The sequence below is a fragment of the Taudactylus pleione genome, unplaced genomic scaffold (genome assembly GCF_031769625.1).
Source record: "Taudactylus pleione unplaced genomic scaffold, aTauple2 ptg000838l, whole genome shotgun sequence".
Classification (NCBI taxonomy): Eukaryota; Metazoa; Chordata; class Amphibia; order Anura; family Myobatrachidae; genus Taudactylus; species Taudactylus pleione.
This window is the reverse complement of record NW_028285240.1, coordinates 370,001-393,107: the sequence shown is the minus strand read 5'-3', so window position 1 is coordinate 393,107 and position 23,107 is coordinate 370,001. Positions and strand designations below refer to the sequence as shown.

Genomic DNA, 23,107 nt, shown 5'->3' with positions numbered 1-23,107 from the left:
CTCCTGAGCCCAGGTAGCTTTAGGAACTGGTTCAGGGAATTGAGACAGAGAACAGGCCAAAGAGGACCATTCAGCCACCGCACCAGAAAGAAAACAGAACAACCAGTCCCTCACTGAGATAGTGGGGATGGCCCAATTAGCTCCGCTTACCGCAACAACTGCATAGCTTTCTGGATCTGTAAGGCCCTTGTAAAGAGGGCGTACCCTCCTACCCACGTAGCCGCGGCAACTTGACACTAATACCGGGCGAACTGAGAAAATCGGTATCTCCCAGTTGTAGGCCTGTCCCGTCAGACTGAAGAGATATCCGTAGGTTCAGAAGCAGGATCGGCTGGCAGTCCAGGCCTGCTCGGTACTGGATATGTCGGCCCTTGTAGATGCCGACAGTCTACGAAGAAACAGACCTTTAGGCTGACCGAGAGGACAAAAAAGACTTAACAGACTTAGTCTGAGGCCTTGTAGTGTGCATAGCTGAAAGCGGTAAACTTGTCGTTAGTAATACTGCCAATGTTACTACAATCTTGTCAAGGTCAGGACCAAACAATATCAACCCTAAAGATGGTATCTGCACCTCTGCATTCTCAGAGCGCAGCCATAGGGTATTACGGAGGATACAGTCGCAGCCGGAACTCTGAAAGTTAGGAGACTGGTATCCAATATAGGCATGTCCACCTATGACAACTGCATATATTACATGAGCGACCAAATACATTTGAACCCCCGACGTGTTGGAGGGGAAAAAACGTTACAAATGCATCAACCCAATATGCAATAGTATTAACCAACCATGCTATAGCCATGGTAGGATGGGTAACAACTCCCGAAAGCAAGTATACTGATTTCAGGCAGAGTTACCACCTACGGATCCGAAGAATCCGACCACGCAGGAATGGGAGGCGTAGTAACGTCTGTAATCAGACGAGTAACACGCCCATCCCCCCCAGGAGGGGCTCGTGATGACCCTCAGGGAATTTGGGACAGGAGGCCAAACACTGTTGTAACACCTCCTATCTGGCAACAGCCAGAGTCCCGCTATGCGATCCACCCGCTAGTCAGCAACAGGTAACCCGAAGGCACGCAATACTGAGGGTGTATGATACAGGTGCAGGTCAACATTCACTCTAACCAGAATGGACCTGCTACCAGCCCTAAAGCAGGGATAATAATACCTGAAATAGGCTTCCCCCCGTGTAAGAGGGAAAGAGCCCCGAACAGTACCCAGTTCACGGCAGAGCCAACTGGGAAGTAACCACAGGGCGTCAACCACGCCAATTAGCGTTTCGTAGAAAACGACATCCACCCAGGGTGGCTGTTGTGGTAATCCCTGCAAGGGGAATGACAGACTATTGTGGCACCAGGGGGAATTCATATACTGCAAAAAACCCCTGCAGGGAGCGGTAGTCTGTGTCACAGGGGAAGAGTGCAAGAAGCTGCGAGATACCCTGAGATGAAAAGGGCAGTATGGTGAAGTAACCCCAAGTGAGGTACAACAATGGGGCCCGCCCGGCGATCCGCAATTGAGAGGATCCCGAGAAAACAAACCGCCCAAGGGGGTCGTGAAAGAGGCCGGCACCAGATGACGCCACATACAGAACCCTTTATGAGTCAAATCCTCCGCACTAACACCTGCAGCACATGACTTGCAGGATAGTAAAAATGGGTGCAGTATAACGCTCTATCTCCTGGTCAGACATATCTGACCCATCTTGGCGGAAATATTAAGCAGCACTATACTGGTCCTGACTGATGCCAAAAATAGCTGCAGGGACCCATTTTCAGCGTATGCAACACACAGTTCCATCTAAAATATGGCAACGTGCAGCACGCAACAGTATGTGACAAACCTCACAAATATTAACAAGTATATAAATGTGAGGTCTCAGAACCACCCTAAGTACAGCTGTATTAGGGCAGATAAAGAAAAGGGATAGATATACACTGACAGGTGAGAGAATAAAGTACAGTCAGCACTAGCATAAGTCACATACAATGCAGATATATACATATATACATAAACATGTCATATAATATACTGCACTATTACACTGCATTCAACTGCCCAGATTCAGTGTCTGGGAAGGCAACAGCGCTGTGTACACTGACCTGATGGTGAGGTACGCAGGGGGACTGGACTCACTGCCATCCTGAGAGATTTCTGCTGCACCACAGAGATAAAATGGCCGCTGGAGACCTCAGAGGAAGCGTGGCCCGCGGAGGAAGCAGCTCAGCGACGCCAGACTATGGATACTGAAAGGCGCGCTGAGCTGAGGGGAGGAGCCGCTGTAACAGGGAAGGCTGCCTCCCCTGGCCGGCTATTAACCCCCGGGACGCCGGCTCCCTGCACCGATCGTTAAGTCCCTGGTGGTCTAGTGGACACACGGGGTATGGGGGGCCCGCCGCCACTGCCGGCGCCTCCGGTCTGTCCCCTGAGACCGGAGGCACAGGACTGCATTTGAAATGCGCGGATCACCGCAAGCGGTGATCCGCGACCTTACCTGCTCCCCGTGGATCCGGCAGCAGTCCTGGGCGCCCGCAGAGTCCGGCTAGTACAGACTCTGGGGTCCCGCTGAGATCCCCAGATCTGTACTGGCGTCTCAGCGCCAGCGGGGTGACGGAGCGGCAGCTTAGACGTCCTATGGACAGTCTGACGCTGCCGCTCTGAAGAGTCCAAAGTCCATGAAAAAACTTTGTCCCTAAAAAATAAAATAAGCTTAGGGGCTGCTAATCAGCTCCCCCTGCGCTAACGGTGACCCGACTCCGGCCGGGCACCAACTTAAACTGAGGTGCCTCTGGCTTGGGGGTGGGGTTATAGGGAGAGTGGACCCAGTGCATCCTGGGAGCTAAAAGCTTTAACTGCGTGGTGCCCGGATTTGGTTCCCAACCTATACCCCAAGGTCAACCCTGTGGACCCCCTATGGACCCTGAAGTAGAAAAATGTTAATTGTCCTCAAATGGATAAATACATATGAAATAAAAGCCTGACAGTGACGTGAGGACAATTTATCGTCCGGCATTAATGAAGACGACATCTTAAAAGAAAACTTTTTGTTTGAACAGACTAACAGAATATAGTTAGACAGGCAGATCCATATAGCCAGCACACGAGGCCAATGAATTACATCATGTCTCACCTGGCACATAGCCTGCTGCAGGGACGGACACCCAGTGCTGCCATCTTACATGCGTAAGACGTCGCTTACCTGCGCAAGCCTCAATAACATCGACGCACATCGCGCGGCCATCTTGCCCTTGCGGCAGGTCTGACCAGCCACAGACTCGGCAGCTCTACTGACATGCAGAGCGCTCATCCTGCATAGGAGATGGCAAGGGCAAATTTACGCACGCCCATGTAACAGCGTTTAAACGGTCGAAGCCAGCGTTTTTCAGACCCCCCCCTCCTCCATTACCTCCCCCAAACAACCTGTCACTCAGTCTGCGAGTGGATCTGCTGTGTGTCCATAATCGCTGCGCACGTACAGAGCGGCTTATACACATGCGCATTGGCAAACAATCGCTCAAACTGCGTCCATAATCACTGTTGCGTTCATCTCTCAACCAGGTCCATAATTTACTCTGGCTCCATATACAGAGACAGGAGCTGGAATTATTATCTGGCCAAACAGCAAAAGCAGAAAGTCACCTAAAACAAATAATGTGTCATACCTTTTGTGTCAGTAGGGACGGGTGATGCTGGACAAGCGGAGTCTTCTTCTTCCATGTCCACGTCCGTGTTCTCCAGCCAGGACAGTATGATGGGGACCTTGGAGCCTACGGGGAAAGTTCACCTGTCAGTGTTGTTTCTTTAGATGACTTAAGTTCTTGTATAATCAATGAAAATAATTTGCTGTAAAGGATCAAACGGCAAATGAGGAATAGCCTAAGCGATATGTAACGCCTGCTTTTCTGAGACATCAGATGTTGGGAAATAGCATTATATCAGCAGAATCCTTGTGAAGTGTACAGGAAAAAGTTCTCAGGACCAGCGGAAGAATTAGGTCACCGGTGTAAAAGTTATATAAAGAGTTAACGGTCATATTGGGAGTTTAGAAGCTTCATGCATAATGAGCAGTAGGTGTAGTCATAGAAAACACAAATATGAAATATAGGAACAGCTGGAAAGTCATCAGAACCTAGCGGCATCCTGCTATCGGCAGCATGTTACCCACGTCTCACCAGAAGATATTCTTCTTAAGGACTCGGTCATTTGGCTTCTTTCTGAGAGTAACCTTAGTGTGTGTTCATGTGGCCGGGAATACAGATGGCAGAATAGAGGCCAATGTGAATGATTAGATGTTCTCTGTAGTGCACTTTATAATAAGTATGAGATATATAACGGTAAATTAATATACTATGCTGCCCCACCATATCACAATCCTCCACGAGGTGCACCACCGCCCATGGGAGCATGGACAGACACAGATTCCGCGCGTAGTTAATGATATAACAGGAGACTGCCCCCGCTCCTGTAACCGAACCAAGAGTTTAGTGCAGTCGCCTCAATGGAGTATAAAACTAGTTACATAGGGGACACCTGCCCAGCACAGACATGGTGTCTCCTCCATGCTAGTAATATCCACAGAGGTCTCCCCCTCCCATTATTCTTTCAGGTGGGAGACCGTAGAGCAGGGGTATTTAACATTCCGCCCTCTGCTGTACAGGGATCCACACCCCAAAGTGGTTCCTTCCTAGCACTCAGAGGCTGCACCTCACATACACGGCCCTCTCTATCACTACTGCTCCCTAAATCTCCAACCTCCTCTCCTTACATACTCCTTCTCTAACTCCACTGCTCCCTACACCTCCAACCTCATCTCCTTACACACTCCCTCTATACCTCCACTGCTCCCTACATACTCCCTCTCCCTACCTCCACTGCTCCCTACATCTCCAACCTCCTCTCCTTACATACTCCCTCTCTACCTCCACTGCTCCCTACATACTCCCTAACACTACTGCTCCCTACATCTCCAACCTCCTCTCCTTACATACTCCTTCTCTAACTCCACTGCTCCCTACACCTCCAACCTCATCTCCTTACACACTCCCTCTATACCTCCACTGCTCCCTACATACTCCCTCTCCCTACCTCCACTGTTCCCTACATCTACAACCTCCTCTCCTTACATACTCCCTCTCTAACTCCACTGCTCCCTACATCTTGTCGACGCCAGATAATTGGCTGAGACAATCTGTTGAAATTAAAATCTGCACGACGCCATTTTGCAAATGGCAACAAGACGCCATTTTGCGAATGGCTGCCAAACGCCATTTTTGCGAATCTCACACAATATCAGTACATAGTGATATTATTTAGCGTCGTGCGATTCCCACGCAACAGAACAATGTTAAAAGTCCTCATTATATAAATATATACATTTACTAAAACATATATGAACAATCCTGCAAAACACGTACCACGGTGTACTCCACAAACACGTAGACGCACAACGCTAACTACCGTCTTTTCTTAATATCCTTACACATTGCACACTTACATAGAAAGGTTCCCTAGCATTAAGGGTAATATTCAAGGTTTTATTCATTATTATGTAATAAAGTGACTGTAATTAAGATCCCAGGTTTAGTACATGATAAGCAGACAGAGTTTGGTGCAATTCGTAACCACTGTTTATTTGCAGACTTCCGGTTCCATCGGTGAGGAAAACGCAACATGTGTCTGGGAATTATGGATCATAGAGAGTTAATCATTGAAATGTACTATGTAATGTAGCCGGTTTAGACTTGTTTTTCGGCGGGAAAACAGACACAAAGAACTGTTGGAGGCTGAACTACCGTATATAGTCGAGTACAAGTCGACCCGAATATAAGCCGAGGTACCTACTTTTACCCCAAAAAACTGGGAAAACTTACTGACTCGAGTATAAGCCTAGTGTGGGAAATGGCAGCAGCTGGTAGTGCCTCCAGTAGTAATCCCCCCTTTTAGTGCCCCCTGTAGTAATCCCCCACCGGTAGTGCCCCCTGTAGTAATCCTCCCCTGGTAGTTCCCCCAGTGGTAATCCCCCCTTTTAGTGCCCCCTGTAATAATCCCCCCTTTTAGTGCCCCCCGTAGTAATCCCCCCCTGTAGTAATCCCCCCCTGGTAGTGTCCCCTGTAGTAATCCCCCCTTGTAGTTCCCCCAGTGGTAATCCCCCCTTTTAGTGCCCCCTGTAATAATCGCCCCCTGGTAATGCCCCTTGGTAGTGCCCCCTGTAGTCATCGCCCCCTGTAGTCCCCCCCCCCCCCCCCCTAGTAGAGAGAGACGTGAAAAGATAAAAAAAAAAATCACTTACCTGTAACTCCCGCTCCTGGTCCCGCCGCTGTCCGCTCCTCCGGCCGCTTTGCATGGGAGAGACGTCGTCATGACGACGTGTCTCCCATCACCCACTGCGGGGGCCGGAAGATGGCACCCGCAGTGGGAGCAGCAGCAGCCGCTGAGAGTCTGACAGACTCTCAGCGGCTGCTGATTACACCAAACACGCAGCTGCCAGCTCCGGCGGCTGTGTGTTTGGCAGTGTGTAGCGCTGACCGAACTCCGTCCGGTCAGCGCTACACTTGACTCGAGTATAAGCCGAGGGGGTACTTTTTCAGCACATTTTTTGTGCTGAAAAACTCGGCTTATACTCGAGTATATACGGTATTACAATGCAAACTGACCTATGAACTGTATCGTAACAGAAGAACCAGGAAGAACCAATGGGATTATGCCAACTTGTTCTATCGTATTGCCTATCTCTGTAAGGGTACAAAAACATGCACTCTGGATCTGGTAGTTAGTCATTTTTCTTTGCTGTTGATGGAGGTTTCATAGTTGATTCCGGGAATCTGGATCTAGAGCGCATGCGTATGTATTCGACTGTACCTTGTGATTGAATAATTTGTTGGCGCTAACTGCATTTAGATCACAGTGTGTAACTATCTGCTTTTTGGTGAATAATATCTTTTTGTGCTTTGGAACCACAATCCAAGTCTGGAAAGCAAGTATTTCTTGAGCGACTTAACGCTAAATAGCGACATTTAGGGTGTATAGATCATTAGGTATTCATAATCTCCAACCTCCTCTCCTTACATACTCCCTCTCTAACTCCACTGCTCCCTACATCTCCAACCTCAGCTCCTTACATACTCCCTCCCGCTCACTCCGGTCTGCCAATGACTTACCTCTCCTCCACCCTGGTTACTTCATATCCAAGATTTTTCCCGTGCAGCCCCCAGTCACTGGAATGAGCTCCCTCACTAAATCAGGCTCTCCCCGACCTTGCAGAGCTTCAAACGTGCACTGAAAACTCACCTGTTCATCAAAGCATTCCCTTCCACCACATAACTGTGTTACCAGGTCTCTGTCCCTCCTGTCTCACCCGTCTTTACCTTGCTTAATTCCTGCACTCGGGTCCCCCTCTACACACTCATGCCTCATGTCATCTGTCCGTCTCCCCTCTCCCCTAGATTGTAAGCTCCTAGGGGCAGGGTCCTCCTCCCCGCTGTCTCACAGCCGTCTTCTCTAGCACTTCTATGACAGCCTTCACCTTCCCAGCTGTACTGTGTATAGAGAATTGTGTTGCTAATTGTTACTTGTGCTCTGTTTATAAGTTGGTTACTGTATTGTAATGTAATGTTCTGTGTACCCTTTACTGTATGTATGGTGCTGCGGACCTCTTGTGGCGCCCTATAATAAAACATGTAATGATAATAATGTATTATAATACACAAAACTTTTTATTCTGTTCTCTCACATTCATCAGGGCTTCCATTAGGGGTTCTCACAGAACACTACGAAGACTGATCATACTACATACAGTTCCCCTACTAATCATCATACATGTGGATTACCTCTCACAGTGACAGTAACAGGAGTCTAATGAGAGGCCGGCCAAGCTAAAAACCATCCCCCCAAAATTCATTCTGAACTAAGGGCATCCCTGGAAAGTAGCCTGTGACGTGAGTATCATTGTTCCATATACAACTGGCTGAATCTCATGGTCACTTCTCTCTTACAATGGCTACAGCCTTCTTGGCCAATTACATTATATACAAATATGAATATACAGATTTATCACACGAGTCTCTCCCCCAGCACTGTACAATAAGCTGTACATACAGGACATCATAACTATTACAAATAGGAAGGGAAGAGTCAACTGGGGAGTACTCCTGTTATGTACACACATTGTTATATAGACACAAGCGTCTGTCGCTGGGAGCAGCCTACACCCGGATCATCTCTGGGGAGTACTCCTGTTATGTACACACATTGTTATATAGACACAAGCGTCTGTCGCTGGGAGCAGCCTACACCCGGATCATCTCTGGGGAGTACTCCTGTTATGTACACACATTGTTATAGACACAAGGGTCTGTCGCTGGGAGCAGCCTACACCCGGATCATCTCTGGGGAGTACTCCTGTTATGTACACACAATGTTATATAGTCATAAGCGTCTGTCGCTGGGAGCAGCCTACACCCGGATCATCTCTGGGGAGTACTCCTGTTATGTACACACATTGTTATAGACGGGAAGGGATTATATAAATCAGAGGAACGGCGCGGCCGGCATCTCTCATACTTACAAAATAATAACTTACCTAAGAAGATGAAGTGCTCGTAGTTCTCTTTCATCACCTCCATATACAGCGCCCTCTGCTGGTTACTCAGCAGCTCCCACTCCTCTCCGGAGAAGATCACTGCAACATCATCATACGACACTGGAACCTGCAGCACAAAACAAGCATTGCATGATGGGAAGGCTGCAGCTGCCAATAAAAGCCACACATGGGCCAGGGGTGCAAAACACATCATTCACATGAGAAGAAACACTGCTACACATACATATCTGACTAGGAATTGTTCCTGCAGTGCCCCCCTGTATGCAGTGCCCCCCTGTATGCAGTGACCCTCTGTATGCAGTGCCCCCCTGTATGCAGTGACCCCAAAGGTCTCACAATGGCCTTTCCCAGAGTTTTCCTCGGAGCTCAACCAGCTGGAACAAGCGCCATTAAATATGTATTATCACCTCCATCCACTTTCCAAACTAATACCAGATGTGTCCTAATCAGCCATGCGGCATGAGACGCCTGGCGCAAGTGAGCAGCAAGGTCCTCTGCGACTCTGCTTGCACCAAGCGTTTCGCATCTTGTTCGAAAATGTCTTAGTCAAACACATGCGACCAACCACATTACCACACCGCACCAATTACTTTAATAGACGACACATCTGTGCAAGACAGAGTCTGGATATAAAGGGCTCGATTCAATTGATCGCGAAGTAAATAGCGCCAGGAGGGAGCTCCCGGCACTATTTAATTATGTGCGCTGTTAGGTCAGGGAATGCCCAGTCTCCCGCCTCTCATGCCTTAAACAGGGTGTTTAGTCGCAAGAACGGGCATTCTCCGACTAAACTTCCCGGTGCTAAGGGCAGAAAACAGTACCGCGCCTGTACTTTTGTTGGATTTCTGCTCGTACCCATGGAGGGATGCGGGAAAAAAAATCCTTAACAGCGCGCTGAATAGAATAGCGCCAGGAGCTCCTTCCCGGCATTGTTTACTTCCCGATCAATAGAGCCCAAAATATATAACTGTATGACAGTGAGTAGCATTCCCGCTAGGCTGTTTTAGCGGGGTGCGGCGCCCTGCCCTCCTTCTGTAGGGCATAAAGCACCCTGCCCTCACAGCCTGCGGGTGCCGTCTTCACCCGCGGGTCGCAGTGTCCTGCGGGTGGAGAAATGTGCGGTGACCCGGTCACCGCTGGAGAATAGACGCCGGGCGCATTCGCCTGTCATCTATTCTCACTGTCTGCAGCGCTTGAGTGCTGCCCAGCGTGTCCGTAAGTGCCGGGCACGCCCCCAAGTATGACGAAAAAGGGGACGCGTCTTATAGACACGCCCCCTTTTCAGGCGCGCAAAGTTGCCCTCTCTAGCTCCGGCACCCTGCCTGCCGCCGGGGCTAGCGTGAACACTAAGTGAGTCTATATACAAAGCGCTACAAGCTATATAGGATCAGACTCAGTCACAGATATACACGGTCATATATAAAATTAATTAGTACAGAATCGTGAAGTGGTTGTCACATCCGCATTCAGGCAAAAAAAAAAAAAAAAAAAAGACACTTGCTGCCAGCAGGGCGAGACGGGACCTGGCGCACTGAGAGGAGCTGCTGTATATTACATATATTCTGTACACGCTACGTCACAGAGCTGCATTGTTAGGGCACAACGCCATAAGATGTCAGGGTACATGCGTTATATATTGGTTCATAGAATACAGAGCCTATGTTAACGAATAGATGTGTGTGATTGAGTGAGCTGCGATATACAGTATATTTATGCTATTAAATATTGCTAGACGTGCACAACATTTTATAGTGTGCGCTGATATAGTATATATATTACAGGCCGCACATATGGGAGCCACAAAGTCTGAATTACTGGAAACCAGAGAAAGATATAGAAGTTGTCCAACATTAAATAAATACCAGTATTATGTAGTATAAAGACAGACAAGTTGTACACAGAACGCACGTAACCTACACTAACCATGGCATTGCAGCGAGACATCTGGCAGTGTAACTACCAGTGTGCGCAGGCAAGGGCACGGCAGGGCGATACCGGATACAGGTATAACAGAAGGAAAGCAGGTGGGCGCAGCTTTCTCCTATAATGCACAAGCTTGTGAGGGTAATTAGTTGCTGCTTATGCTGAAAGATCACAGGGACCCATCCTCCTACAGTACATAACATTTAAGCCACCTGCCTAATAATGTGTGAGCCCCCTTATATTGCCAATACAGCTCTGACATGTTGGGGCATGGCCTAACCACCAGCAAGCCTGCACTCTAGCATTCCTGGGGGAGCGCAGCAGGTTTCCGGGCAAGTGAGCCCTGAGTCTGCACTGCAGTTGCCGGCAATGCACCAACTGCTACAGCAAAGCCCCTGGTGGAGCTGCCTATGCACAGAACCCCTGCGTGAGTCTGGCTGGTTCCCATCTGTGACTCTTGGTTCTGCAATGCAGCTGTGTGTGCAGCGCACCTAGATTCCCAGTGAGTCTGCTTGGTCCCATTCGCTGACCACTCACACCTGGAATCTCAGAAAGAGTTACTGCAGACGGACATTATTCTTATCGCCATTGACGAAAACGGACGTTTTTCGACGAAAATATTGGGAAATTTTCACCAAAAAACAGGCAAAATCGGCAACAGGCGAAAAAAACAAACTAGAGAAAAGTTCTCTCCATCCCAGAAGATAAAAAATGCAAAATTCCTATTTTTGGCAAAAAATGTGGGGATTTCTTTCAGAACCTTTGGACGCCCCCGAATGATAAATTACAGGGAAAAAAATTGTAAATTGCGTACTCGCAAATTTTGAACCAAAAAAAAAAAAAAAAAAAACATGATAGAAAGCTATTTTTTTTCCCAGGAAATTACTGTTGCACGTAAATTGGGGGGGAATTTTTTTCCGGTAATTTATCATTAGGGGGGGTTCCAAAGGGTTCTGAAAGAAATCCCCACATTTTTAGCCAAAAATTGGTATTTTTTTTCTCCTGGTCTGGGATGGAGAAACAAGTCTCCATTTTTTTTTCGCCTGTTGCCGTTTTCGCCGCTAATTGAGTATACGGCCCATAGTTTTCCGCTTTCATTCTTTTCCTCTTGAAATGTGACGCTCCCACACGGCTTAAACTTTCATTTAATGACTGCAAAGCTGCTTCAGTCCCGCATGTAGCCACGGGGGGTTAGTGTATGAAATTCCGTCAGGACGCGGCGCCCTGCTCAAACAGCCTAGCGTGAACACTGGGCTGCATAAACGGACAACAGATAAATGATAGTAAGTACATATGGCTGCCGGCAGGGCTGTACGGTCAGGGAAACAGAACTAAAGTATTTGATGAAAACATTGCGTGTGGCACATCACACCTGAGTATATAATAAAACATGGACAAGAGAATATCTGTGTTCCTTGACTCATAGAATGGAAGTTTTCATGACCAATACAGTAATGAATTATGAACTTGCAATACTTAGGATGTTTAAACTAATGAAATCCTTGTGCTATATGTAAGCTGTACTGGTATTTACCTACAAGAATAAGGAGCAGTCAGAATCATGGCTGCCTGCGCACCACGGCTTTAGGAGAATCCGGCATCTAGAGTAAGTAGTGGTAGCATTAAATCTCACGTCTCCTGGAAGTAGACATTTTCTATTTTATATATTCTGAAATAGAAGTGTGGTGAGGGCAATACATAGAAGACTTCAAGTTAATTACTAACCCAAATTTTAATCATGTTCCCCAACACTATAAATACTGGTATAGCAATGACGACCCCGCCCTTCACAATGACAGGACCCTCATATCGCTCCTATGCCAATAATGGACAAAGCTCAGGGAGGAAAAATCCAAATGCTACACATAATAAACCACTACTATGTGTTACACCGAGTAATAATTTACTAATGATTTCATACTATGTGTTACACCGAGTAATAATTTACTAATGATTTCATACTATGTGTTACACCGAGTAATAATTTACTAATGATTTCATACTATGTTACACCGGGTAATAATTTACTAATGATTTCATACTATGTGTTACACCGAGTAATAATTTACTAATGATTTCATACTATGTGTTACACCGAGTAATAATTTAATAATGATTTCACACTATGTGTTACACCGAGTAATAATTTACTAATGATTTCATACTATGTGTTACACCGAGTAATAATTTACTAATGATTTCACACTATGTGTTACACCGAGTAATAATTTACTAATGATTTCACACTATGTGTTACACCGAGTAATAATTTACTAATGATTTCATACTATGTGTTACACCGAGTAATAATTTACAAATGATTTCATACTATGTGTCACACCGAGTAATAATTTACTAATAATTTCATACTATGTCTTACACCGAGTAATAATTTATTAATGAATTCACACTATGTGTTACACAGAGTAATAATTTATTAATGAATTCATTCTATGTATTACACCGAGTAATAATTTACTAATGATTTCATACTATTTGTTACACGCAGTAATAATTTACTAATGATTTTATACTATTTGTAGAATATGGGCATGTTGACGATTACCCACAGGCGGGTCAGAGAGCGGTTATGTGCCGTACAGCGAGGACATACTGAATACATTAGAAATGCAGCTGAAAACTAACAATATTAGGTTCTCAAACATGATTTTTTGCATGTGCTATAGTAGTATATCTAGCGTTACCGCTAGTCTGTTACAGCATGGCGCCCGGCCCTGCCCTATTTCTGAAGGGTAGAAAGCACCCTGCCCTCCAGCGTGGGGCCCCACTGAACAGCCTGCTGGTTCTGTCATCCACCCGCGGGCCGCAGTGTCCCGCAGGTGGGGAAAACTAAAGAGCAGCGGTCACTGCCGGTGAATGAACGCCGGGCGCATGCAGCGCGGCGCTTGGGGGCTGCCCGTCATAAAGACACCACCTTTTCATTGGCCACACCCCCTTTTCGGTCGCACGCTCGCAGATGTGCTCTAGGTCCGGCCTCCTGCCTGCCGCCGGACCTAGAGTGAACACTAATATCTGCTTATTGCCTTTTAAAAACATTTTCTTAAATATTATAAAATGTACAAATTGAAATTTTGACATCTTACGGTATGATACAAGTGACGACGGGAATAAAACAGGATTTTGGTACTTACCGATAAATCCTTTCCTCCGATTCCATAGGGGACACTGGAGAGCATAGACAGTGGGGTATAAACGGTGCTGAGAGGGAGCTGGCACTTTAAATATTAAGAAGTGTAACTAGCTGCTCCCCCTCTATACCCCCCTCCAAGCCTCAGTATTAGAAAACTGTGCCTGAGGGGAGTTGAGAAAAAACAAACGGAAGAGGAGGCGGCAAAGCCAGTACACAAAACATATGAAAAGGTTGAACAAAACAAATAACGTAACACAACCAGAGACATCAAATCATTGTCCAACAGACATAACATAAAAAGACCCCAACCCTGGCAGGAAGGAACAGCGCAGGGTGGGCGTCCAGTGTCCCCTATGGAATCGGAGAAAGGGATTTATCGGTAAGTACCAAAATCCCGTTTTCTCCTTCATCCACTAGGGGACACTGGAGAGCATAGACCGTGGGGACTTCCCAGAGCTCCCAGTACGGGCGGGAAAGCACTGAGAACCCTGCAAAACAGACCGGTCATACTGCGCTGCAGAGGCCGCAAACATGTCAAATCTAGAAAAAGAAAGGAATGTCGGCCAGACCAAATATCCTCTCTATAAAGAACTACATGGAAAAACCCTGTGAGCAAACGCCCAGGAAGAGTCTACAGAGCAAATGGCGTAGGAGAAACACAGAGACTCCTAAGATGAAGTCATATATGCCTGATTGATAATCATACAAAACCAGAGGGCCAGAGACACTGTTGAAGCTGGCCAACCAAGACGAACTGCGTCATACAAAACAAATAAAGCTTGATTTGCCTATGGCTGCAGTCCCTACCACATAAAAATGAAGAGGCCTAACATCATCCAAGGATCCTGACGAAGGAGAGAGTGTCGAGGAAAAACCGGTACCACAATAGGTAGGTTGATGTAGAAAGCCGAAACCCCTTTTGAAAGAAAATCCATTTTAGTACGGAGGTCCGCTCTATCCTTGTAAAATATCAGGAATGGAGGACAACAGGATAGAGCTCCCCGAGCCAACACCCTCCTGGCTGATGCCATTGTTACCTTCCATGAAAGGTATCTGAACTCCTCCAACCACCAAAGGTCGAGCAGAGGAGACTGCAAGAAAGAAAATACGAGATCCATTTGCCATGAGCCGCAGGAGGAACACAGGGTGGTAGCAACCGGATCACACCCTGTAGAAAAAGTCAATCTCCAGAATGCAAGACACACTTGTTCTGGAAGAAAATGGTCGGTCAAAGCTGAAAATGTAACTTTCAGCAAACCCAATCACATACTGTATGAGGCGAGAACCTGTTTGCAGAATGTGGCTAGGTTGAATTCAGTAGGAAGAGCCCCTCCACATTCACACCACGCAACAGAAGATTGACCCTAATGGTGGTAATGATTAGAATTACCCCTCCTTCCTAGCTGTAAGCATGGCAAGGCTTGCCCTATATTGGATTCCGGTAATTCTGAAAATGGCCTTTTTAAGAGCCACGCTATCAAACATAGCTGTCTTCAGTGTGGATAGACTAAAGGAACCGGTAGTACGAGAACTTCTCTCAGAGGTATAGGCCACTGCTCGTCGACCTGCAGAAACTGAAGGCTGAAATACCAAGATCTACTATGTCAATCCAGAGATACCAAGAGATCCCTGGCCCTCACCCTTCTGATGTGTAAAATCCAAGGGAGTAGAGGAAACAGATAAACGTGAACTGCCACAGTGATGACAATGCCTCCACCGTCACTGCCTCCGGGTCTCTCGTCCTAGAGCAGTAGAAAGTCAGTTCATGATTGCGACTTGATGTCATGAGGTCGACCTGAGGAAGACCCCGCCTTAGGTAAACAAGGGACCTACAGGAGTAGAGCCCTGGATGCTCGTCCTACCGGCTAAGGAAGTCGGTCTCTGAATACTCTGCACCTGGAATGAAAATATTCGAGATTGCCATTGCAAACCTTTCCGCCCAGGTTAAAATCCCGCATACTACCTTTAAAATCGCCGGACATATTCACTGTGATTAATGTACGCCACTGTCTTGGCGTCGTGCTGTGGCCTCACAACAGGTGATCAGCTTTCTGAATAGCTTCCAGTGAAACCCAACGGCCCTGGAAGTGCTGAACCGTAAACATAGCTTCACATCCTATCAGACTCGTGTCTGTGGTGAAGAGTCCCATCCCCAACTCAATCTCTTTCCCTCCAATAGGAAATCTAGTTCAACCACCAGAGAAGGGTATCCGAGTTCTGGGACGAACTTTAACCGGTAGGAGAAGGGAAAGATGGGATTCTGCTCACTAAGAGAGAGGGAGTAGTTGAAAAGAAAAAACAAAAAAACTCGGGAGAGAATTCCAAATCAATACCAGACTATGTCGAAGGACCCTCTCGTCACCATGTCCTGGATGGAAGCTGCGCTGCTTTCTTTTTTCCCCTCCTTTTTCCGTAGCAGAATAGACTAGGGAAAACACAGAGACCACCCCTGACGAGGAGGTTGTTGTGAATCACTGACCTTTTGCAATAATTAGACCCCGTAATGGGCCTTCAGCAGAGGATCATCTAGGTAAAGGATAATAATGAACTCATGTATCTGAAGGATAACCGTCATGACAACCATGACCTCTGTGGAAAGGAGAGATCCAGAAAACTAATCTCAGAAGCACCTGAGGAGGCGGCCTTAAAAGGGATGTGAAGAAATTGTCTTTGATATCCAGAGATATGGAGATTCTCCCTTCTCTAGTCCCGTATCAACTGAAGGGACTATGTAAAACTTTGAAAATCTGTAGGAATACAGTGAGATTCTAGTAGAGAATACAGATATTATGTAGGTTGCGCACCGGAGGGGGGGGGGTCTGCAATGGGTGCGCTGTTTGTATGAGAGATTGTCTAGCTCTCTATGGATGCAATATTGTAATAAAAGGTAACAGCGCACAACCCTTGGCTGTGTGAATGTGACGCATTAGACAGTTGGTGCTTGATAGAGAAAGTGAGGTCTGACCGAGTCGTAAGGCCTCAGGATCACGCAAAGACTGGTCTGATGGCTGGGAACCTGAATCTTCACACTTGTGGATAGAAGCTAGTGTATAATCTTCTGTAAAACAATATTATAATTCTATTGTTGGAGACTTGGTAAAAAGAAAAAGAAGGTAGAGAGAGAAACTAATAAGTCAAGCTTGTATCCGCGAGTGATGAAAACCCAGACCCAATCGTTCGTACAAGACACCGTCCATACGACACTGAAGTCCTAAAGACTCGCTTCCACTGTGGAACCCCCAGGTAAGAGGAAAGCCTCCTGCCCTAGACTCAGTAGTGGACGTAACTTTATATAGAGTAGATGTTATAGCGACTCTACCCTGAATTACGGAACCACAGGAAGATTATAGTCCCGTGAACAATCCGGAACCCGAAAGGGCCGAAACGAGGGCCCTGGTATAAGGACTTCTAGGGGAGGAAACTGCAGACAGGATATGAGAGGATCTACCCCCTGTAAATTACCATAACAGGACGCAGTATCAGACCTGCAGCTGTACAAATGGAATTGTATCACCTTATATACTGCTATGCATGAAAAGAGAAAAATATATATAAACGCTGGGACATCTGAAGTTTATCCGTATGTTCCCTAGCCGACAACAGGACATAAATTAGTTTTATGCAACTGAAAGTGCAATAGCAAGTCTGTTATTTCCTTTTGGAAAGAATACTGTGGGACAGGACTAGTGTCCCCTTTTTGCCATACCTGTCAGATTTAAGCCTACACCACCTGGTATCCCCAGGCGGTCTCCCAGTACTAACCATGCCTGACCCTGCTTAGCATCCAAGATCAGACGAGATCGTATATATATATATATACACATATACATAACAGGCAATGTAATTACCTGCACCACCAGTGATCCATGTTTTCGAACCAGGGTCTCAACTAACATGACCACAAGTGCAGCAGGGTATTAGTGCAGCAGGGTATTAGTGCAGCAGGGTATTAGTGCAGCAGGGTATTAGTGCAGCAGGGTATTAGTGCAGCAGGGTATTAGTGCAGCAGGGTATTAGTGCAGCAGGGTATTAGTGCAGCAGGGTATTAGTGCAGCAGGGTATTAGTGCACAGAGCTATACGGCTCTTACACACTCTAGATTCACTGCAAGGAAAAAACAAAACATTATCCGCACGTGGAAAAGTTTTTACAGTATCTGACCCTGATCAGTGGTACGGGAGCCTTTTATGAGGGTAACACTCCTGTCTATCTCCGTCAGTGATAGATATATGTATATATACAAATATCTAAGCTCCTTAACGGAAGTGTCAGCCAATTACCTTGTACGCTACACAACAGGGAGTTAGTGTTACACAATATTTGTAGAGACACCTTAGTCTCGTGACACATACAGACCTTACACAAACATTAAATTGAAATGAAAAAGGTCAACGGCGGAAATTGGTATACAGAGACAGAAGAGAGCCACACCTGCCCTAATAGCGCTCCTAGCAGTGCCAGAAAAACGCTAGGCAGATACTGAAATGCTCTCCTGCCCAGCCTAAATCACACTGTGTACTTACAGTTCCGTTTAGACTATCAGGATCACTACAGCAACATATATAGATATAGGTGTATAAACACATTTGGCAGAGTTGTAATCGCCGCCAGCATCTTCCAGAGAAGCGCTGGGGCTGCAGAGGAAAAAACAGGACGCCGGAGCTAAGCTCCGCCCCCAGCAGGACGCCGGAGCTAAGCTCCGCCCCTGCTATGGCGCTCAAATGTACTGTAAGTGCGCTATTTATTATTGCCAAGCGGTAAGTGGCAATCATCCTGTTACTAATGAGCCTGTATGAGGCTCCTGCAGCGGGGAATGTTACTGCTACACCCCGCTGCTTACATGAAAGCTGTGTGCGCCACGTGGTGAGCTACAGCTATCTGCCCTGCTGCTCCACTAGCCGGAGCAGCCTTGTGCTGTGAGTGTACCAATATGACCTGGCCACCCCGCTACTCGGGGACTCAGGGATACCCACCACTGCTGCCTGCTGCTCTGTCAGTCAGAGCAGCCTTGCGCAGAGAGAGAGGCAGGGCGGTAGTAACTGGATTATACCATAGTAATTACCTGGCTACCCCGCTACAAGGGGAGCCAGGATACTCACAGCTGCTGCCTGCTGCTGTTTTGCGCAGAAGTTGGCAGGGCCCAGTATTATACCGCCTTTTATACTAATAACCTGGCTACCCCGCTACTCGGGGAGCCAGGGATACCTACAGTCCCTGCCTACTGCTCCGATCGTCGGAGCAGCCTTGTGCAGCGAGTTCAATAACCTGGCCACCCCGCTACTCGGGGACTCAGGGATACCCACCACTGCTGCCTGCTGCTCTGTCAGTCAAAGCAGCCTTCCGCAGAGAGAGAGGTAGGGCGGTATCTTAGTTACAGCCCGCTGCTCCGTTAGATGGAGCAGGTATTATACCGCCTGCTATAATAATAATAACCCGGCTACCCTCTACTCGGGGAGCCAGGGTATATTCACAGGTAGCTGCGGTAGTGACTGATGGGGACCGTATGCGCGCTGCACGCAGCGGCATGTGGAACCCCTTAAGGAGACGGTGGTCTCAGCAGTCGGGGACCCCAGGCCAAGTGCGTGCACTTGCGAGCGGGTCCCCCGGCAGCTCCATTGTCGCAGACAGGCAGTGCAGCTACTTCCTGTCTGTCCTCAATGATTCTATCTTCAGCACAAAAGTGCTACCTAACTATATTACCAACCCCTGAGGAGGAGGAGTGTGAGACACATCAGCTCCCCTCGGGCACAAACTAATACTGAGGCTTGGAGGGGGAGGAGCTAGTTACACTTCTTAATATTTAAAGTGCCAGCTCCCTCTCAGCACCGTGTATACCCCACTGTCTATGCTCTCCAGTGTCCCCTAGTGGATGGAGAAAACTTGTGTGTGTAACAAAGGGGCTGATGTAATTAGCTTCCATGACAAATTAGAAATCTCGGTAAAAGACTAAAGGCCCCCCTACATCAGCAATTGATTGCAGCAATTCTGCAATTTGCAATCGATTGAAAAAGGGAAAGATTTTTATACACAATCGATTGCAAATTGCAGAATTGCTGCAATCAATTGCTGGTGTATGGGGGCCTTAATGCTGCATACACGTCCAACCATCCAACTAGTTGATTGGTTGAAGTGAAAATCTGGTAACGGATGGGAGTAACTGATGATCAGCAATTTGCTCCTAAATGCCAGAAAACAGATGAAAATGACGTCAGACAAGTTTGTTAAATGTTTGATCTAAACAATTTGTTCAAACAGTTTTTGTCCATTTTCCGGTGTTTGGGAGCAAATTGCTGATTGTCATTTACTTTCATACCTTACCAGATATTCATTCCAACCAATCAACTAGTGGATGGTTGGACAGAAAATCTTTACGTGTGTACACAGCTTAGATGGCCATACACTATACATTTTTCTGTCAGATATCTGTCCAATCTGGCTGGTTGGAATGAAAACCTGGTAATGTATGGGAGCAAATGACAATCGTCCATTTGCTCACAAACACTGGAAAATAGACAAAAATGGTCAGACAAATTGGTTAAAACACACAAATTTAACCAATTTGAACAATTCTTTTTGTCCTTTTTTCAGTGTTTAAAACCATATGATCAACTGTGCTCCCATACATTACCAGGTTTTCATTCCAGCCAGCCAGATTGGACAGATATCTGACAGATGTGCCCAGCATGATTGGGTGAAATTACAGCTTTTAGTTCTCTCCTCCAAATGATGAAGATAACTTTTAAAAAAAAAATCTTATTCGAATATAAAAACGTGAGGACATCGTTCAGAACCCCTGGGACTCCCCGGCTAATGAATAAGAATGTATTTAAAAATTTTAAAAAAGTAAATATGTCCAAAAGGTCACCTTATGCAATTTTCGCTAAAAAGCAGAGATCGGTTTAATGACGCGGGACATGCATGTCCAGATCCCAATGACGCGGGACATGCATGTCCAGATCCCAATGACGCGGGACATGCATGTCCAGATCCCAATGACGCGGGACATGCATGTCCAGATCCCAATGACGCGGGACATGCATGTCCAGATCCCAATGACGCGGGACATGCATGTCCAGATCCCAATGACCGTGGGACATGCATGTCCAGATCCCAATGACCGCGGGACATGCATGTCCAGATCCCAATGACCGCGGGACATGCATGTCCAGATCCCAATGACCGCGGGACATGCATGTCCAGATCCCAATGACCGCGGGACATGCATGTCCAGATCCCAATGACCGCGGGACATGCATGTCCAGATCCCAATGACCGCGGGACATGCATGTCCAGATCCCAATGACCGCGGGACATGCAAATACCAATGACCGCGGGACATGCATGTCCAGATCCCAATGACGCGGGACATGCATGTCCAGATCCCAATGACGCGGGACATGCATGTCCAGATACCACTTTTACCTTAGAAGTGAGGGGCTATAATTTTTTTAGTTTTCATTTTCCCTATACGACAGACAGCGCTGGACAGTATACGCTATCATCCATCTCGCCTCTCAGAACCATCATTTCTGTTTGCCCCCAACAAAATCTCCAAAACTTTAAATTTGGATAATGCGCAGTTACAAATAGCACTATTTGGGGAAAATTAAATTCAGTACGATCTGCTGCCAGGCATTACTTGGGCACATATGGTAGTATGAGCATTGCAAAGAGGTGTGATGGAAAACTTATGATGCCAAAACAGCACACCCCATGTTGATGATGGGAATTAAGTTGTCCTGCACCCTATGTTACACTTGCAGTTCATCGTGACACCCCCCCAGGCAGGAGCTATTCTGTAAGCTCTGCAGAGATTGGGTGCAAGCTCTCTCTCTAATGGTGTGTAATCCTTTCCACTTTATAGGTACCTCAGGATTACACCCACTGGCAGGACATATATTATAGTGTTCACGCTAGACCGCGGGCAGGGAGTCACTATGCACGACGAAGAGGGGAAAGGCGGCGTGGAATTGAGACGCTCCCAATTCAGCACACTTGGGGGCATGTCCAGCACTTACAGAGGTACTAGGCTTCCCCCAAGCTCTCCTCTTCACCCGGGGGAGATAGGTCACTGCAACTTTTCCCACCTGCGGCAGGCTGTTTTAGCGGGCCGCCGTTAAAAGGGTAGGACACATTTTGTCCCTTTAAAATAGGGCAGGGTGCAGCGTCTCACTAAAACAGCCTAGCGGTAGCACTATATTACACACACCATACATATACAATTATACACCCTCCCCCCCCTTAATCACAGCCATGGCCAAAAGTTTTGAGAATTACACAAGTATTGGTTGTCAAAGTTTTATGCTTCAGTGTTTATGATGGAAATTTGCATATACTCCAGAATGTAATGAAGAGTGATCAGATGAATTGCAATTAATTGCAAAGTCTCTCTTTGCCAAGACAATGAAACTTAATCCCAAAAACAACATTTCCACTGCATTTTAGCCCTGCCACAACTGATATACTGCAAAAGATACAGGGATTGGACTGCTGAGGACTGGGGTAAAGTTATATTCTCTGATGAATCCCCTCTCAGATTGTTTGGGGCATCTGGAAAAACGCTTGTCCAGAGAAGGAAAGATGAGCGCTACCATCAGTAAGAACACAGCCATGAATAAAGAATGGTACCAAAACATCCTCCAAGAGCAACTTCTCCCAACCATCCAAGAACAGTTTGGAGAGGAACAATGCCTTTTCCAGCATGATGGAGCACCTTGCCATAAGGCAAAAGTGATAGTCAAGTGGCTCGGGGAACAAAACATCGAAATTTTGGGTCCATGGCCAGGAAACTCCCCAGACCATAATCCCATTGAGAACTTCTGGTCAATCCTCAAGAGGTGGGTGGACAAACAAAAACCCCAAAATTCTGACAGACTCCAAGCATTGATTAGGCAAGAATGGGCGGCCATCAGTCAGTATGTGGCCAGAAGGTGATTGACAGCTGCCAGGGCGAATTGCAGAGGTATTGAAAGAGAAGGGTCAACACTGCAAATATTCACTCTGCATAAACTTAATGCAATTGTCAATAAAAGCCTCTGACACTTATGTAATGCAGCAATGTTACCTCAGTATACCATAGTAACATCTGACAGTTATGTAATGCTGTAATGTTACCTCAGTATACCATAGTAACATCTGACACTTATGTCATGCTGTAATGTTACCTCAGTATACCATAGTAACATCTGACACTTATGTCATGCTGTAATGTTACCTCAGTATACCATAGTAACATCTGACACTTATGTAATGTTACCTCAGTATACCATAGTAACATCTGACACTTATGTAATGTTACCTCAGTATACATAGTAACATCTGACACAAAGGTCTAAAAGACTGAAGCAGCAAACTTTGTGAAAACCGATATTTGTGTCATTCTCATAACTTTTGCCCATGGCTGTACACTGAGTATAAGATAACAGAACTTTCTG

The 23,107-nt window shown here is 46.6% G+C and overlaps 1 protein-coding gene across 2 annotated transcripts in view; it reads right to left on the bottom strand.

Moving 5' to 3' along the window:
- LOC148474515 (uncharacterized) overlaps window positions 1-23,107 on the bottom strand; it is a 43,495-nt gene that overhangs the window by 5,336 nt on the left and 15,052 nt on the right. The window contains exons 1-3 of one of the 2 annotated variants that reach the window (XM_088458482.1): window positions 12,058-12,231; window positions 8,580-8,706; window positions 3,664-3,768 (exon numbers count right to left, since the gene is read on the bottom strand). In XM_088458482.1, the coding sequence (XP_088314608.1) occupies window positions 3,664-3,768; window positions 8,580-8,622 (148 nt within the window). In that variant the 5' untranslated portion in view covers window positions 8,623-8,706; window positions 12,058-12,231. Of the gene's footprint in view, window positions 1-3,663; window positions 3,769-8,579; window positions 8,707-12,057; window positions 12,232-23,107 lie in introns of those variants that run through there. The other variant, XM_088458481.1, reaches the window with a different exon arrangement.